The sequence below is a fragment of the Callorhinus ursinus genome, unplaced genomic scaffold, assembly GCF_003265705.2.
Source record: "Callorhinus ursinus isolate GAN/ISIS: 27379988/994484 unplaced genomic scaffold, GSC_fseal_2.0 scaffold9, whole genome shotgun sequence".
NCBI classification, from domain to species: Eukaryota; Metazoa; Chordata; class Mammalia; order Carnivora; family Otariidae; genus Callorhinus; species Callorhinus ursinus.
Genome location: NW_027397071.1, coordinates 31457987 through 31478517, shown reverse-complemented (window position 1 = coordinate 31478517; position 20531 = coordinate 31457987). Strand labels below are relative to the sequence as shown.

General features: G+C 32.6%; 1 protein-coding gene across 6 annotated transcripts in view; it reads left to right on the top strand.

The window, feature by feature from the left end:
- Window positions 1–20531, top strand: part of PRKACB (protein kinase cAMP-activated catalytic subunit beta) — a 116808-nt gene that overhangs the window by 52003 nt on the left and 44274 nt on the right. For 2 of the 6 annotated variants that reach the window (XM_073896422.1, XM_073896419.1), the window contains exon 1: window positions 13944–14250. The exons of 2 other annotated variants lie outside the window; for them this stretch is intronic. In XM_073896422.1, the coding sequence (XP_073752523.1) occupies window positions 14244–14250 (7 nt within the window). In that variant the 5' untranslated portion in view covers window positions 13944–14243. Of the gene's footprint in view, window positions 1–13557; window positions 13658–13943; window positions 14251–20531 lie in introns of those variants that run through there. 2 more of the 6 variants (XM_073896418.1, XM_073896421.1) reach the window with 2 other exon arrangements.

Here is a 20531-nt window from a genome sequence, read left to right as displayed (position 1 = left end):
AAGCAGATTGATAGATGAGGAATCTCAAACATCTTCAAGTTAATGAACTATTAAATATTGGAAATAATACTACATTACTAAAATTAACCATACAACGGAAGTTTGTTATTCATTCCACTTGTCCTGTGCTGTTAAATTGCATTCTCCTACGTCCCTTTGGAATCTTCTTCATGCATTTTGAAGACCTTTTAATTAAGCATTCAGTGAAGAATGAGGACAGTACTGAATTAGTTTCGGTTTCACTACTACCTATTCCTCAAATAGTGGGTATTTGTTTAGTAAGTGTATCTCAAATGAATGAATATCACAGGCCTGTAATAATTAAAAGTTATGTTTGAACTTATACTGTCCCCATTTTTAAAAATATATGGGGCCTGTGATGTTTTCTGAAACACATTTTAAAACCTAGAAATTGAAGATAACATCATGAGCATGATTTCTTTTAGAAAAAAGAGACTGATAAAATGCTGTTAACATTTTTCTTTATTGTGATAAGGAAAATAAAATAAATAGTACACTTGTAACACAAGTAAAATTAGGTGCAGGACTAGAGCCCTGCAAATAATGGGCATGATACAAGAAATACTTAGAGTAGCTGAATGTTCATTAATCAAGTATACTACTCTCTTTTCTCTTTCACATCCCAAAAATATCAAAAGACACAATAATTTTATATACATAAAGATGAGTATAATGAATACAAGCTCTAGTTTTTGTACTATAGTATGGGATATGTTGCTGTAGAGGAGAAAACACTGATACAACAGAAACAGAGGAATCCTATCATTTCAAAATTTCAAGGTTTATTTTTGTGATGAAAACACAGATTATCATTTACAGAGTGAGTTATAGAAGGAATTTTGACTACGTGAAGTTTTTATGAAAACCACATTCTTCAAGGCTACTTTAAAGCATTCTACTTGCATGACTTGTTTGATAAGAAAAAGGAATGTGCTATCTCCTGATAATAAACACTCAGAATATGCTTGATCCAAAAGTGCTATTTTAAGAAATCAACTAAGCACAGAAAATACATGTAATTTTTTAAAAATTAGATTTGTGAACTATTGAGTAAAGATTAATTACCAATTTAAGCATTTATAAAATGTAACAAGTTTTAATCCAAGTTTCTTCTCTAGTCTGGTAAATATAGGAAGAAATACAGAATAAAAGCCACATAGTAGTTTCCAGGTACCTTAACTGTGTTTCATCTTTTATTATTAAATTAAGTAACAGGAATTCCTGTTTGATAACATAAATATTTAACAGCTGATTCCATCTACATGTAAGTACAAGAAGTTCAAAAGAAAAACATGGAGGAATTCTGCTTTTTGTTCTGACTCAGAATGAACAGGAGTATTGACATTCATTGAATTGACATTCATTGAATTCTCTTTGTAGCAAGTGTATTATGGTTAGCTTTTAAATCTTCCTTTGATCATAAATGTATCAAATTATACAGTGCTGAACTTGAAGTTTTCACATTTTAAATCTTGGACTTTATACACTTAATGAATGTCTAATAACATTTTAAGGACTGAATAGGTGAATACCATCAAACACTTTTCTTATTCTCCTTTCCCATGAATTGACAGGCTATTTTTCTGGTAGATACAAATCCATATGAGTGAATTTTAGATTTAAATACCATATTAAACAAATAAACAATTTTGTATATGGATTTCTTCAGGTAGAATTAGATAGCTAAAGTGGGTTATCAGACCCCTTTATCTAGTCAGTTTTACCTTTCCAAAGCTCATACAGTCTTTAAAACAATTCACTTTCATGTTTCTTTTTTTTTCTTTAAGATTTATTTATTTGTGTTAGAGAGGGCCAGGGAGGGGCAGAGGGAGAGGGAGAGAGAGAAATCTCAAGCAGACTACGTATTAAGGGTGGAACCCAATGTGGGGCTGGATCTCACGACCCTGAGATCATGTCATGAATCGAAATCAGGAGTCAGACACTTAACCAACTGAGCCACCCAGGTACCCCTTTCATGTTTTTTTCTTAGGCCACTGAATCTGTTTGATTTTAACTTCCTTTTTTTTTTCATTGTAACATCTATGCTAGAAGACCATCCACATTATCCTTTTATCTGCTTTTTCCATCAGCAGCTATTCCATAAGCTTCTTGGTAGTAATCCATTTTTAGTCATTTGGCAAATTTTTTGAGAATTTACTGTATCATAATCTATAAATGGTCTCTGGGAAAAGTAAGATCTAGTTCTTACCCTCAAAAACAGGAGTAGGAAGAGCAAACATAACAAACAACATAATATTTAAGGTATAGTGAAATGGTTACTTAAAAATATAAGTTTATTGTGGGAGCTTAGTGTAAGAAGAAATTAACTTATTAAGGGGAGATGGGACCTTCAAGAATATAAAGAATGAATTGAATTTTGAGACTCAGAAAAGGAAGAAAAGGTTATTTTATTATAAGAAAATAAATAACATACACAAATATGTGAAAATATGAAAATTTAGGATTTACTTAAAAGATATAGTAAGATATTGTCTAGAAAGGTAGTCTGTAGATCTGATCTTTGAAATCTATTATATATTCAGAATTTTGAACTACATTCTAAAAGACAGTGGGGAGCTAATCCAGTTTTTTAAAGTGGAAAATAATATATATGCATTCTTTGTTAAAAGGGCCTAAAGAATTTTAACTAACATAATAAAGGAAAAGTTAACTTGCTTATTCTGCAAGGAAATGTATTTGGATACTAAAGATTTTTTATTTGAGCTGGGCAGGTAATTACAACTAAGACTTTTGGTTACTGCATGACCATGGCAAATGAATAGTCAGACACTGGATTCCCTTTACAATAACAGAGCTCATTTAAGATGTTTCTTCTTCCTGGAATTCCTTTTCCTTTCTTCTACCAGTGGTGAGATCTGCTTGTACTTTCAGCTCTGCTCAAATATTATCTCTAACAAAATCACCAAAGCATTCTTTTCCTGTTTTTCATTCCATTAGAGTTCATAATCTCTTCCTATGTTCTCCTATCATTTTAGGTTCACTTCAGTTATGGTTTATTTTATAGATTTAAAGTTATATTACATTAGTCCTTAAGTTACATATCTCCCCTATTTGACTTTGAACTCCTAGAGGGCATAAATTTGTCAATTTATTTTTCGTATTGCCAGCATAGTTCTCAATAAACACTGAGTTGTTTGTGAGATTGCTGTTAAATATCACTATGGTCTTACACTAACAAGCATTCTCTAATTTGTTCTATTATGATCTTCGTAATTTATTTCAAAGGCTTATGGTCATTAACCAAAAGCAGTAAAATGCTGACCTGAGCATGGAGAATACCACATTCCAGAGGCACTAAACTCTTCAGTGTTATCTGTGTATTTTTATCATGATTGCTTATAAGAATTTGAATAATCAGCAGAACTTAAACTAATTGGAAAATTAAATAATTTAAAATTAGAAAATGTTTCCATGGGCTACTTAGCAATGCCAAGCAGTATATCAAGTGTAATAACATAAAGAGTAGCTTCTATTTGCTTGTGTTTTGCAAGAATAGCCATACTACATGGTTAGAGAAAAAAGATTAAGTATATATTCTAGGTAGTGTCTTGCTACTCAAAGTATGTTCCCAATCCAACAGCATTAGCATCATCTGGGAGTCTGTTAACAAAGGAAGACTCTCGGGATGCTTGGGTGGCTCACTCAGTTAAGTGTCTGCCTTTGGCTCAGGTCATGATCCCAGGGTTCTGGATCGAGTCCCACATCGGGCTCCCTGCTCAGCAGGGAGTCTGCTTCTCCCTCTCCCTACTGCTCCCCCTGCTCTTGCTCTCTCTCTCTGACAAATAAATAAATAATTTAAAAAAGAAAGAAAGAAAAAAACAAAGACTCTCAGGTGCTATCAAACCTGAGTCCATATTTTCATTTTTACAGAATTACCCAGCTGATTCGTATGCACATTAAAGTTAGAGAAGCACTTTTTCCCTAGTGATATTTTAATCTGATTACCAAATAATATATCTTCATTGGAGAAAATTTGCAAACCTTAGAAAAGAACAAAGAAAAATGTAAAAAATCACACAATTCCACCAAAAGATAACCACTGCCAACATCTTTTGTATATATAGTCTTATAGATACAGATATCTTTTGTATTTATACACTAGTTTTTGCATAGATAAACGAATTTCCACCAGCCCCTAAATTTGGATCTTTTAGTACACAGTGTTTCATTGCATTTTTGCTCATCATAAAGAGTTGTTCCACAATATCTTTTAAGATGGCTGTTTTGTATTATATTTTAAGGATGTACCACAATTTATTAAACTGATCACCGGCCATCTAGATTGTTTTTAACTTTTGCTATTATATAAAAAAATGCTGTGATAAACATCCTTGTAGGTAAATCATTGTACATATTATTTTTATATTTTATAGGACAAATTTAGAGAACTGTTATGACTACTTTAAGACTTTTGCATTAAATTAATTGCACCCCAGGTATATAAGTAATATATCCTTTTGGAGTTAAATTTGTTTCAGTATTCAGAGAAGATGTTTAAATTCCCTCGTATAATTTTCTGATACATCAAATATGCTTTATTTTCTCCTTTATTATTAGTGTTTATCAGAATTTTCCACTTTTCAAAATTGATCAATTATTAGTAGCAAATGGTCTGAGAGACATGTTTTAGTTGCTGAATAGACCATTATCATTAGATGTCCCTTGGTAATCAACAGACTATAATCTAGTTGGGTTGGAGATTCAGTCATATTATAAAGTATATCACGTAATTCTGATTGTGCAATATAGCAGTGACTCTTACCCCTTCATTCCCACATTCCCTGGGTGGAATACTGTCATATACATTATCACATGAAACATTTATTTACTATAAATGGGCTTTACTAAAAATAGTAAATTTACTATTTACTATAAATATATAAATGAATATATAATCCTTTAAAAAACCCAGTAGGGTAAGTATTATTATCATTCACATCTTACAGATGAAGAGACTAAAGCACATTGAGGGACAGTAATTTCTTCAAGATAACATATCCAAAGGAAGAAATTTGAACAAAGGCAGTCTGGCTCCAAAGCCCATGCTTTTAGTACCTATTCTGTGAAATCTTTCTATATGTGATTAGAAAAACAGGTCTCTGGCTCTTATAGCAAAGATTTGTGTCTGAGGTTTCCTTTTTATGCAGAGACAGCGTGCATATTATGAGGACCAAGAAGGCCAACAGGCTAGAAAGAGAACTTTGAAAATAAGATGCCATGCAAAAAAGAGCTAATAAATCGAAACTGGAGTGATACATTCTCTGAAGGATTGACTATTACTTGCAAAGTCCTAAAATAATGGCTGCTTTTAAATCAGTAAATCAGTTTTTGACTAGTTGTATAACTTGTATGGCCCACTTAGGATACAAATAACATTTCATCGTTTAAATATTTAGATTAATCACTTGCACTCATCTGTTCATATTAGTAGGACTGCTAAGTAGCTCTTTTGTTGGTGTCTCCTTCCAGCCCCCTTCACATATTGCTAAACTTTTGACAGTTTACTCATTACAGAGAGGCTAATCTTCCTTTCAAAGCATAGATGAAAAAAGAGATGAGTATTTTGATTAGTATATAAGCTAGTGGTCTCATTTTAGCTTCATTTGATTTTGCTACTGCTCCATAGTTTCATGGTTTAAAACTGGTCCCAAAGAATTTGATGTATCCTTCCTCTTGATGTGATGACACTGATCCTTGTGGAGACCTTAGTGATTCTGAATAGGAGGATGACCACCCTTTCCAGTGTTATGCTTATCCAAGGGATATATCACAGGACTTAGTTTCCTTAATTTATACTTACATGTTTCATGATCCTGACTTCCATGCCAGGTTGAATGTGGGACAAGGTTATCTTTTAGCCCTTCCCCCACTATCAAAATCAGCCTTCCTCTCTTGAACATCCTGTCCAGGGATAGCAAACTGGTTGTCTGTAACTCAAATGTAGCTCACAGGTACGTTTTGTTTGGTCCTCATGGTATTTTTTAAATAATTGAATTTGATACCATTATTTCATATAAAAATATAAAATAATGATTTTAAAACAAAAGATTTCATGCTAATACTGGACTTTCATATCCCTGAACCATTAGAAAAGTTGATTTCAGTGGCCTCTTATTCCCACTTAAGAATAAATGGGCACTGAATGAATATCCTCTTTAATCGGGATTTATACTGTGTGATTTACTCTGGCCTTTACTTCTATTGTTTTGCCTATATGGCCCCTGTAGGCACTTAAATTTGGCCTATAGTGCCTCTAATGTGGACCCTAAATCACCAACTCAGATTCTCCTTTCCTCTTTGATAAAGCTTTAGTGTGCCTCCTCATGGGCCACAGATACTATCACTAAAATTCATGAAAGAAATTCTGGTAATTCTGAACCTTAGAAAAAATGGGGTCTAGTTATAATCCCTCCCTTTCAGGATCCCCGTTTTATTTTTAATACAGATCTACTTACCTCCTTCCCTTTAATTAGTTTTGTTTACCATTAGGTATTGGGAAGGAACAGCCTTTACTAGCTCCAAAGAGTTTTTGTTAGATCATTCCCCCAGACTAATGGATGCCTACCAGCCTTATATTTACATAATTAAGTTGTCCACTGAAGTGATTCTTCCTAGAGCAAAGATCTGCTTCAGTCAACTGTCTCTACTTACATAGAAGAACACTTGACAACTTTTTTTTTTTTTAAGATTTATTTATTTGTAGAGAGAGAGGAAGAGTACACACATGCACCCTTGCGAGCATGGGGAGGGGCAGACGGAGAAAGAGGGAAAGAATCTTAAGCAGACTCCCCACTGAGCGTGGAGCCTGATATGACATGGGGCTCAATATCACAACCCTGAGACTGTGACCTGAACCGAAATCGAGAGTTGGGCACTTAACTGAGCCATGCAGGAGCCCTGACAACTTTTTAAAAAATGAAGTATGACTTATGTACCATAAAACTCAGTCATTATAAGTGTAGAGTTCAATGTTTATTAATAAATTTATAGAATTGTGCAGCCATCTCCACAATTCATTTTTAGAATATTTCCATCACTTGAGAAAGTTCTTTTGTATCCTTTGGTAATCAGTTTCCACTTTCACCTCAACCACAGACAAACCCTGACCTGTTTTCTGGACCTACAGATTTCCTTTTCTGGACATTTTCTATCTTTACAGATTTTCTGTCCCTATAGATTTTTGTCACTACAGATTTTCCTTTTCTGGATGTTTTATATAAATAGAATTATACAACATGTAATCTATTGTTTCTGGCTTCTTGCACTTAAAATAATGTTTTTGATGTTTATCCATGTTATAGATCAATAATTTTATTGCTGAATTATAGCATGCTGTATGGATATAATACATTTAGTTTATCCATTCAGCAATTGATGAACATTAAGACTGTTTCCAGTTTTGGGTTATTTGGATAATGTTGCTATAAACATTTGCATACAAGACTGAGTGGACACATGCTTTCAGTTCTCTTAAGTAGATGTCTAGGAGTAGAATTGCTGGGTCATATGCTAAGTTTCTGTTTATTCTTTTGAAACTTCCAAATTGTTTTAAGTGGCTTTACCCTTTTACATTGCCAGCAGCAATGTATGAGGGTTAGTTTCTTCACATTCTTTTTAATACTTAATATTATCAGTCTTTTTGATTATAACCATTCTGTTATATGTGAATTGGTATTTCATTATGGTTTCAGTTTGTATTTCCCTAATGATTAATGATGTTGAGCATATTTTCATAAGTTCTTATAAGCCATTTGTGTATCTTCTTTGGAGAAACATATTTTCAAATATTTTGCCCACCTTCAAAATTGAGGATTTTTGCCTTCTTATCATCAAGTCTTAAAAGTTCTTTATATATTCTGAACACAAGTACTTTACCAAATACATTATTTGCAAATATTTTCTCTCAGTCTATGGCTTATTTTCTTAAATGATGTCTTTGAAGAGTAAAAGTTTGTGATTTTAATGAAGTACAATTTATCATTTTTTTCCTTTATAGATTGTACTTTTGGTGCCAAATCAAATCATTGTCTAACCCAAGACAATGAAGATTTTTATTCTCTGCTTTCATCTAGAAATCGATTTTTTTAGTTGTTTTCGTATATGATGTGAGGTATGGAGTGAAGTCCTTTTTTCCACCGCCTTCATATGGCTATCCAATTTTTACTGCATTTTCTTAATCCAATTTTTAGCATCAGCTATCGTTTCTTAAAAAAAAGTCTGCTGGGATTTTCATAGAGATTGTACTGAATCTGTAGATTAATTTGTAAAGAATTGCTATTTTAACAATATTGAGTGTTGTAATCCATGAAGATGAAATATTTCTCCATTTTGTAGATGTTCTTTAATTTCTATGCAGTGTTTCCTATTTTTTAGTGAAGAAGTCTTGTTAAAATTGATTTTTAAATATTTTATTTCTATTAATACTGTTGTGAATGGAGTGGTTTCTTTTTTATGTTTGGGTTGTTTGTTCCTAGTATATTAAAATGTTATTGATTTTTGTATATTAATCTCACATCCTATGATGTTAATAAACTCATTTATTAGTTCTGGTAGTTTCTTTGTAGATTCCTTAGAATTTTCTACATATAGTCAAGTCATCTGCAAATAAAGATTATCAGTGTATATGCCTTTTTTCTTACCTCATTGCACTGGCTAGAACTTCTAATACAAAATTGCATAGAAGTGGTGAGTGCTGACATCCTTGTCTTATTCCCAGTCTTAGGAGGAAAACATTCCATCTTTCACCATTATATATGATATAAGCTATAGAGTACCCACCCCCAACACACACACGCCCTTTATCAGCTAGATGAAGTTCCCTCCTAGTCCTAGTTTGTTGAAAGCTTTTATCACAGGTGTTAAATTTTATGGAATGCTTCTTCCTCATATATTCAGATTATGTGGTTTTGTCTTTTATTTTATTAATACAGTGTATTTCATTAATTGATTTTCAGTTTGAAACAACCTTGCATTCCTGGTATAAATCCTACATGGTTATGGTATATAATCCTTTTTATATACTGTTGGATTAGGTTTGTTAATATTTTGTTAAAGATATTTTCATTTTGATGGATATTAATCTGTAATTTTCTTTTGATCTTTGTCTAGCTTTGTCTAGTTTTGGTATCAACGTTATAGAATAAATTGGGAAGTGTCACATCTTCCTCTATATTCTGAAAAAGTTTAGGTAGGATTGATATTATATCTTTGGATGTTTCATAGAATCCCCCAGTGAAACCATATGGCCATGAGCTTTTCTTTGTGGGAAAAAATTTAATTACTAATTCAACATTTTAATTTGTTCATAGGTCTTTTCAGATTTTTCTATTTCTTCTTGAGTTAGTTTCAGTAACTTGTGTCTTTCTATGAATTTGTCCAGTTCATCTAAGTTATATAATCAAGATAAAGTTGTTTATAGTATTCCCTTATAATTTTTTTAATTTCTCTAGTGTCAGTGATGTTGTTTTTTCATTTTTCATTTGGGTAATTAGTATCATCTCTTTTGTCTGGTTTTATTATGTTTTATGAATTTTAATGTTTCATCAGTCTAGCTTGAGGTTTATCAGTAAGGCTTTTGGTCTTATTCATTTTCTCTGTTGTTTTTCTATTTTCTATTTCATTGAATTTTGCTCTGATCTGCTGTTTGGTTTTAGTTTAATTTGATCTTCTTTCTTGAATTTCTTAAGGTGGAAGAAGCTTAGATTGTTAGAGACTTTTCTTCTTTTTTAATATAGGTGTTTAAATCTACAGATTTCCCTCTAAGCTCTGCTTTGTCTGCATTTCAAAATGTTGATTTCTTGTATGTGTTTTTACATTCAGTTCAAACATTTTCTAATTGTCTTTTAGATTTCTTTGTGATTTAAATCCAAATATTTGGGGATTTCCAAATTTTCTGTTGTTGATTTCTAATTTAATTTTGCTGTAATCAGAGAACATATTTTGAATGACTTTTGTCCTTTCAGATTAATATAACATTTAGCTAATGCTTAATGTAGAAATTTCCATTTGTGTTTGAAAACACTATGTATTTTGATGATGTTAGGTACTGTGTTTTATAAATGTCAAATTTTTATGGTATTATTCAAGTTTCCTGTATCTTTGCTGATTATCTGTCTAGTTTTTCCATGAATTATTGAGCAGGGAATATTGAAATCTTCAACTCTAATTGTTAAATAATCTAGTTCTTCTTTCAATTCTGCCATTTTTGTTTTAGTATTTGGGGGCTGTCTTGTTCAGTGCGTATACATTTCTAATTGTTAAATCTCTCAGATGTATTGGCCCTTTTATCATTATGAAATGTCCTTTTTTGTCTGAAGTACTATTTTTTCTCTTAATGTTCATTTTTTCTGATACTGATTTAGGTACTCCAGCTATCTATGGTTACTTTTTGCATGGTATATCTTTTTCTTTTCCTTTTCCTTTCAACCTATTTATATCTTTAAATCTGGCTTTTGTAGATAGTATATAGTTGGACCTTGCTTTTTTTTTTAATCCAGTCTGATAATTTCTGCATTTTCATCTGTCTTTATTCCATTCACATTGATATGGTTGGATTTCCACCTTCCATTATGCTGTTTGTTTTCTATGTCTTATAGTTTTTGTTGTTATTTTTCTTTTACATCTTTAGTGTTAAACAAATATTAGGTGCCATTTTAATCTTTGTTTTTTAACTAAATTTTCAAAAGATATTTTCTTTATGTTTAGGGGTTATAATATACACTTTATCTTATCACAATCTACTTCAGGATGATACTGACTTAATTGTGGTAAAATATAGCTGTTTTGATCCAATATAGCTCCATTTCTTCTGTGTTATTTTCACATATATTACATGTATATTTTTGTAAACCCAGCATTGCAATTTCATACACTTTAAGTCCTTTAAAGAAATTAAGAGAAGACAGAAAAGTATGTATTTTTAAAGTCTTTTACTTATATTTTTACCATTTCCAGTATTCATTTCTTCCTGTCAATTTGAGTATTGTCTAGTGTCATTTCCTTTCAGCCTGAAGGACATTCTTAAGTATTTCTGCTTGCAAGAAACATTCTCAGCTGTTATTTATTTGGGAATGTCTACCTTTGTTTTTGGAGAATAATGTTTTGGATAGAAAATTTTTGTGAACAGGTTTGTTTCTTTTTTCTCTTAGCACTCTGAATATATCTTTCCACTGCCTTCTAAGCTCCCTATTTCTTGTAATCAATCCTATTCCTTTTTCCTTGTACATGATTAGCCATTTTTCTCTTGCTGCTTTTTAAGATTTTCTCTTTGTCTTTCGCTTTCAAAAACGTGAGTATGATGTGCCTGGGTATAGATCTCTTTGTATTTATTCTAGTTAGTATTATTTGAACTTCTGAATCTGTGGGGTAGTGTTTTCCATCCAGTTGGATTTTCAACCAGTATTTCCTCAAATATTTTTTCTTTGCCCTTTGTCTTTCTCCTCTCTTTCTAGGATTCCTATACATGTATGTTGCTACCCTTGATATCCCACAGGTTTGTGAGGTTCTGTTCATTTTTCTCCTGTCTTTTGTTCTCAGTCTGGATATTTGTATTGATCTGTCTTCACCTTCACTGATTCAGTCTTTGCCCTCAGAGCTTCTGTTTGGGCCCTTGTAGTCAATTTGTAAATTTTGGTATTGTACTTTCAAAGTCTATAATTTTTATGTTATAAATACTTTCTCTTCGAACCATGAGAGACTAGGACTCTGAGAAACAAACTGAGGGTTCTAGAGGGGAGCGGGGGAGGGGGATAGGTTAGCCTGGTGATGGTTATAGGAGGGCACGTATTGAATGGAGCACTGGGTGTTATACGCAAACAATGAATCATGGAACACTACATCAAAGACTAATGATGTAATGTATGATGATTAACATAATGTAGTAAAATAAAATTAAAAAAATAGTTTCTCTTTCTATATTGAAACTTACTATATTATTGCCATTACATTTTCCTATAATTCTTTAAACATTTCCTTTTATTCATTGATATATTTATAATAGCTGTTTTAAAGTCTTGTCTGCTAAATCCTATATCTTGGCCTATTCAGAGACATTTTCTATTGACTGCCTTTCATTATTGGATTATATAATATTTTTGTCAAAAAAATCGATTTTTTTTAAAATGGTATTTTTGTAGCAGTTCTGGATTCTGATTATTTTTTCTTCCCTGGTTTTTATTTATTTATTTTTAACAGCTTTTTTGGCCTTAATGTATGGTCTGTCCCCCATGGTGTCTGGCTGCTGATTTCTCTGCTAGGGATTACCCTATGTCTATGTAACTTCGTTGTTATTCAGTGATTGATCAGAGGTTGTGCTCAAACACTTTGAGCAAGTCTGTGCTGATGAAGCTTTTTGTGGTTGAAGGGTACATTTCAGTGTTCAGGCAGTTTTCAAGTCTGTACCAGCTTTAACTCTCTGCAGGGCCCTCTTGGGTCTCCCTTATGGGAATAGCTTTGTAGTTAGCCAGGGATATGTGAAGAGCTTATTTAGGTCCACTTTGACTCTCTCATTTCCATTTTCTGTGTTAAATTTCTTGCTAGACTACCAGTCTGCTGCTCACCCCTACCAAAGGCCACAACTTTACTCTAGCAAAGCTGGACACTCTCCCTATTCATTTCCTATAGTTTGCTTTTTTTATTGACAACATCATGTATGGGATATTTTTCATTTATTTTATTTTTTTATTTATTTTTTGGCCTCCTCTGTATATCACATCAGCCCTCTCTGGCAGTCATGGCCAGCCCCACCTGATAGAATTACTGCACTGACTGAGCTGTTGAGGGAAAAGGAGCAGCACCAAGCAAGACCACCACAGACTCCCACTGTTCTTGTACAAAGTTTAGCAGTATTTCATGAATACATGCTTTGCAATTTATTGTTTGTGTTTGCTAGATTTCCAGAACTATCAAATTGTTGTTTTTGACAATTTTGTTCAGCTTCATAGTTGTTTCTCAGAGAAAAGATTTGCTGACTCAACTCATTCCCCCATCACCAGAAGTCCTATCTCACCTGGCAACTTTCAAAATAGCAAGTTCACTTGCTGAAGTTCCAAAGTTAACTAGGTACTATTCTATCAATCCTTTGTACCATTTTGGTATAAAATTTGGTCTCTGGGGATCAAAATAGTCTGTTCCCCATGTTATCCAGTCTGGCTACCTTGCTACACAATATGTCATCTTCATCCTTTTTGATGTAAGGAATTTTACATTTCAACAATAATCTCCAGTAACTTTATGTATATTATTCTCTTTTGAAAACCACATAAGTGGCATCTGACGCTCTTTGTAATGCTGAATTTAATGGAAGTTTATAAATAAATTATTTTATGATTCTGCTTTATAAATGAAGAAATATATAGTGTTATATTTTGTTTCTTCCATAATACAGAATGTTTAAATGGTTAACATTTGTGCTGCAGTATAGCTTTCTGGCTCATGAAAAATGAAAGCTATCAGCGATCTGGGCAATAAGATTCATCGCCAATAGTCACTAGCAACAGCACACAGCATTTTAATATCAGTGAGGTCCACAGCTAGCAGTAAGAGCTGGTGTAATTGAAAGACGTTTAGGTGCAATCATTCTGCTGTCTGTTCCTTGCCAGGTTCAACATGGGATTGTGTGAGTATTTGAAGAAAACAGCAATTTTTTTATATCTTTGAAAGATGTAAAAAGGGTAGATAAGTGCTTAAATTTAAGAAACGTGGTAATTTTTAAATCATGTGGCTCTAAAATAAAAAGATATTTTATTTGTCTTGCTTGATTAAAGCTTTAGAAAAGCTACTCCTTGGTTACAAGTGAACCGATAATTCTGGTCTAATGTTGCCGTGGTAACAACTCATGCTGATATAATTGAGAACATCTTATACATCCTGGTTTGAACATTTTCTCCCTGCCATTTTGAGTTGTTCTAGTGGTATATGAAGGAGGCTACGATAACCAGCTTGAAAGAAATTAAATATAGTTATACACATCTTTGGCATTAATCTGATGTTTACTAGTGATATCTCATGCTGGGCAGTTATGCTTTGCTTCTAGGGGTTTTTCTTTTTTAAACAAAAGAAAGCTATTTTCATTTTCTGTGTGCTGCATGTTCCAGTGTATGTGTTTACACCATCGGTTCGTCTACCTCTAGAGATTAGCATAACTCCCTTTGCTGTTGGATTGTTGTTTTGAGCAATATGTTTTGGAAAGGTTGGTTTTCATCATGAGTGGTAAGTATGCTCTCTGAGCCTCTGCAGCTATATGTTTTTAAAAAATATTTAACCTTAAGAGGAAAAAATATTTTCTAAAGGGGAAATTGTAAAGCCAGAGCTATACTGAATTACATTTTCTGTTGATGCTTTTGCATTTTGGCATTATAGTAATTTGCTTTTAAAATCCATTGAGAACTGTGAACAAGTAAAACCACTATTAATAGTCAATATCAGTAATCAGTTTCTAATTCTCTTTATGGTTTGATTTATTGTATTCATTAAATACTGTTGATACTGTGTTACAAATTAGTATTTTAAAGACCCACCATGATAAGAGAGGGATTTCTTTTTAGTATCTGATCCTGAAGATAATTAAACTTCCCATTTATTGGCTTGTCATTCTAATATTAATTTTTGTTAGCTTCTTTTTGATATTTTCAAAATATTAATCTCAAATAAGATGCTGCCAGAATTTTGTGGATTAATTGTGTTGGTTGCTTTTAACTAGAGTTCATTGAGAAATGATGAAATAAATATGTACATTTTGGTTTTGGAAGCTTTGTTAAAATTTTTCAGAGGTACTGTTTTAGGGGAATAATTTGTTAGAATAAGTACTTTTGTGATTAGTTTCCTTTTTTATAATATGACTTTTTTTTTTGAAACATTTCCAAAAATGTTTTTTGAGAAAATATCCTACAGTATATGCTGCAGTTTATCATAGGGTAAAAGCTGTTCACTTTAAGCCAAACCTGTGGCTAAAAATAGATATCCTGTTGTTAGAGTGAGAAATATTTGCTTAGAGCATAATTCATTAGCATCTTTTTTGCTTAACTAAAAAGGAGGATGTTTATAAGTTAACCTTTGAATCTGATACATTTTTAGGAGAAGTGTTATATTGTTTTTCTTATAATGTGTAACAATCTATAATTTACACTTAAAGGATTTGGAATTGGAATTCAGAACCTGAGAGAGTTGGATTTTTGCTATATAATGATAGAATTCAAAATAGATGTACCTTTTCTTCCATAATTGGAGATCACCTCATTACTGCCAATAAATATTTTTTTTATTCTGTTGCCATATACCATAAGCCTCTTCAACACTGTTAGGTTTTGTTTATAAAATGATATTAGACATTAAAGGACATTTTTATATGCAAGATACTAAGAATTGTTATTGTTATTTTCCTATTAGTAGATAGATCCTTCTGATCTAGTGTTTTAAATTTGGGCTATTACTACAAAATCAACATGTTAACATTCCTTAGGATTTCTATGGATATCAAAATTGAATATACCTGGTTATCATACTTAAAATATTAGATTTCTTTGACTCTGGCCAATGAGTGTTTTCTCTTTGAAAGTTTGATTTAAAACAGAATTTTTAGGTAACCACTGTGGTGTTCTAGAGGTTTTACAGTTGGATGTATTGGATTTAGCTGGAGAAAATTGTTGCTGCTTTTCTATTGCTTTATTTCTCTTTGAAGAATGTATGGATTATTCAGATAATATTTGATATACTTGATCATATTGGCTTGTCCTTATAGCCCTTTCTACCACAGGAATCTTAGTAATCACAATTAGACATTCTGACTTTTTCAGTATTGTCCAATTTCAACTAATTTTACTTCTGTCAGAATGGTTACAAACCTTAGCCATTTCAAAATGTGGGAAATCACAAATGAAGTGTCATTTTATTTATAAAAATAAACAAATGCTAGTCCTTTTTATCTGAGTTTATAGCTGTACATGTGGTATTTATATGCATGTGGTATTTTTCTAGTTAAAAAGCTACTCTTTTTCTCCTTCCTGCCTATTAAGTGTTAGGTTTCTCTGAGAATCTATCTTTGGCCCTCTCTTAATGCTGTATTCTCTCCGAATGATCTCATCCATGCCCACATCTTCAGTTGTTACCTGAACATTCAGCTCAAATGTGAATTTTCTCTTTCCATCCCAAATCTACTCCTTTTTCATTGATTCTGATTTCTGTTAATGATCCCAGTGCCCATGTAGGAATTTAAAACAGAAACCTTATAGTAATTCCTAACTTGTTTTTAACCCCACCCCAGGCAGGCACTCAGTCATTAATTTTTATTGATTCTGTATCAGAAATGCCTCAGAAATCACTCAGTTTTCTCTAGTCATATTAACCCTGGGAATGCTAAAGATTAGGCATTCCATATATCCTCAGTCCTATTCTAGTAATTGCTTCACCAGCCTCTAAGCTTCCAGTTTTATATCCCTCTAGACCATTCATTTAACATGCTCCCATTTTTTAAGTGCCAGTATGCCCATTTCATAACCGAACAAGAAAACTTTCAGTTATTCCTTATTGTCTCTAAGGTAAAGGTTAAATTCCTTAAAGTATGTAAGATCAATGACCTACCTTTTTGGCTTTATTTATCTGCATCTTTCTCATAAAATTCTGATCTGGCCATACTATACTACATATTATTCCTTGCTACCTTTTCATATTTATATCTTATATCATAAAAATTATGAAAACCAGCTATGCTTTTCAGTGCCTTCATCATTGACTTTATAGAGTTAGGTGATTCCCCTGTACTCCCAAAACAGACATATAAACTTATAAACTATAAACTTATAAACTTGTTAAATTGTTTATATTATACTGAGATTATATATTGGAATGTCAGTTTCCAGTCTCCAAACTTTGAACTCCTTAAATCCAGGATAGTGCTGAGTTAATCTTTGTGTTTCCAGTAGCTATCCCAGTGCACCAGATGTAGTAATGAATTCATAAATTCTTGTAGAATAAATGAACGACTAAAAATTACCCATATTTGAGTGCTTTTCTTACATTATCAATGAAAAATATCAGTCATGTGTTTTAGTTTTGATTCCTATGCTTATCAGGACAAAACTAGCACCCTTATTTCAAAATCCCAGAAGAGAACTCTTATTGGCCTAGCTGCAGTGGAGGGCAAATCTCTGAAGAAGAAGCTTAACCTGCTATGAATGACAGGAAAGTTACAGACTTGAGCACAAGCATTTACTTAACTCCCCTTTCTAGGTCTTTATTTTCTAGATTAAAAATATAAGAACACAAAACTGGAAAAACAGTTTATCAATTCTCAGTTTTGGAATTAAGAAACTGTACTTGCCCAGAAATATACAGTATTAGATTGAAGATCATACACCAAAGTCTAACTAACAGTTTTACTTTGAGTAGCTTGCCTTTATGGAAAATTAATAAACAATAGTTTCACCCTCACTAACTTGGAGGGATGGATGAAGCTTATAAGAAAGGCTTTGGGGGAGATGAGTAGAAGATCCAACACTCATTTTAAAACACTTATGGGACAGCCAAGAATTTGCTAAGCTATTCCAAGTTGAAAATGTGGCTTTTCTACTTCCAGATATAACAGGGCTCTTCCCTGATGTGGTGGGTATTACCATCAGCAAGAAACCCTACAGTCCTGCCTCCATTCCCATTTCTGAAAGTCCCTGAATTATTTAAGTGATAATATAAATATGTACCAATTAAAAGATCTGAGATCCACCTTATTTGGGGCGTTTGTAAAGTTTTGAAAGGCTTCTCATTGTTTATAAATGGATAAACAAGAAGAGCAACAACATGGATCCTATGAATGAGATTATGCATCATTAAAGGATAAATCACAGACTTCAAGAGGAAAAGAGTGAACTTATATTTAGAAAATATGTTGGGAAGAGTTTAAAAATAAGAAATTATAAATAGTATCTGTGTTGAATTCTTAAAAATTCCAAGTGAACATGAATCTGTGTTCACTTAAAAGATAAGATTAAAAAAAACAAAACAGGAGAGTAGGATGAGAAGAGAGCTGGCTGCCAGGCAGGAATAGAAAAGAAATTGTGATAAGGGATGGTTATAAGAACATGATCCTGGCATTTGCAGAACATAAAGCTGCATTAGAAGCAATAAAGAGCAAAATAATCACTGCAGGAAAGTAAATTAATGATGTGGAGAACGAGCTTGATAAAACCTACCAGAATCTAGGGGGCATAGACAGGATAAAAATTATGAGGTAAAAAGTGTGTTAGAGTAAGAAACTCTACAAATGGAATGAATAGCATTCCTTCAGAACAGATAATGACCAATAAAATAGGAACAATAATAAAAAATATAATTCAGGGAAACTTCTTAGTTGGAAAAAAGCCTGAATCTATAGATTCAATGAGCTCATTGTGTTTTGACAAAGATTAATACAAACACCAACACCTAAATATATCTTGATAGAAGTTTTTAATTTCAAAGATAAAAAATTATACAAACGTCAAGCTATCTTTGCATCTTATAACTTAATTCAAAGCTTGTCTTACAAAGAAAAAAATCCAAACATTTTAGATTAATTTGAAAAGCTTTCTAGAGCAAAAATTAATGGTGATACAACAGCATCTAGAAATGCTAAATAAAATATATCAAGCATCCCTTTAAATGAATACCTGAACTCACAAGAATATAATAGAAATCCTCAGTGTACAAAAAGAGAAGTGGTAAATAGAAGCCATAGTTGTAAGGGGGAGCATACTTTGACTACCCTGAGATTTTCCTATCTTGTCTAACCAAAGGGCTTTCATTTTTTTTGCATTTAATTTATATATATATATATTTAATTTTTTGTTATGTTAATCACCATACATTACATCATCAGTTTTTGATGTAGTGTTCCATGATTCATTGTTTGTGTATAACCCCCAGTGCTCCATGCAGAACGTGTCCTCTTTAATACCCATCACCAGGCTAGCCCATCCTCCCACCCCCCTCCTGTCTAGAACCCTCAGTTTGTTTCTCAATGGCCAACAGACACATGAAAAAGTGGAAAGAGCCAAAGGGCTTTCATTTTAAATGGCCTCACAGAGATAGAAGACAACTTATTTGATCCATGCATCTTGGGATTTCCTAGACTCCTACATAAAACCAGGATCCTCAAAGGATTATAACCTCAGCAAAAGCATAGATTAGAAAATAAAGCCTCTCCACTGACACAGGGAGAAAATAAGGAAGCTTGTATTTCTTGGCTTAGATTCCTGGGGACATGGGAGGAGTATATATGTGCATGTGTGTGGGATGCCTCTCCCGAAAGTTTGTAATCAGCTGCTTCTCCAGTAAATTTCATGTTTTAATCTATATTAATTATGTAGTCTAAGAATCACCAATAAAATAAAATACATTATTGTAACAGTCCCAGGCTAGTAACATCCGCTGGATGCCAGGAAGAAGCTAATGCAAAATATATCCTCAAGTCAAGCCCTGCAGGTTTCTCACAGATAAAGCCCAACTGAACTTTACATTCACAATCCAAAATCAAAATAGGTACACACACACTACACTACAAACAGTATTCAGCAGATACAACAGGATTACACCCTTCCAAGAATGTCAGAGAGTAGAATGGTAGTCACAGACTACCATTTAAAATTAATATTCACATAAAAAAGAAATATAAAATTAGAGAAAAAAGACTATGCATCTCTAAGAGAACCTCAAAACATAGAAAACAAAATTGACCCATTTAGGAGAAGAAATTGTAAATATATAATGTTTATGGATATTTATAGAGAATTCTCACCTAGTAATTGGAGGATACACGGAAATATATAGAACACTTACAAAACTGATTATACAACTAAACATATTCAAAATATTTTAAAGATTTATTTATTTGAGAGAGAGAGAATGAGAGATAGAGAGCACGAGAAGGAAGAGGGTCAGAGGGAGAAGCCGACTCCCTGCTGAGCAGAGAGTCCGATGTGGGACTTGATCCCGGGACTCCAGCATATTCAAAATATTTTAAAGAATTGGGATGTGGGCCATGATCTCTGACCACAAAGCAATTAAGTTTAATCAGTAAAAAGGACTAATTAAACAGATTAACAAACACACAAATATTACATTTAGGGATTTAAAAAATTCAAATAACTCACAGGTCAAGAATAAACTCATAAAATTAAAATTCCGCTATGTATAAAACTTACAGGGTGCAGCTAAAGTGGATTTAGAGACAGAGTTTTAAATGCTTACATCAGGAAAGGAGAAAGACATTAAATGATAATGATGTAAGTATTCAAGTAAATAAGTTAGAGAAAGCACAGCGTGGTTAATGCAAAAAACAAAAAAACTAATGAAGACATGAGCAAAACTCAGTAAAATAGAAAATTAAAATCCATTAGCACCAAAGGTTAGTTCATGGAAAAGACTTTTAAAAGAATGATGAGAACTAATCATAATTAAAATCTTTATTCAAAACTTGACAAAATTAAGACTGAGCAGTTTTATAACCAAGTTCTAGGACGTAT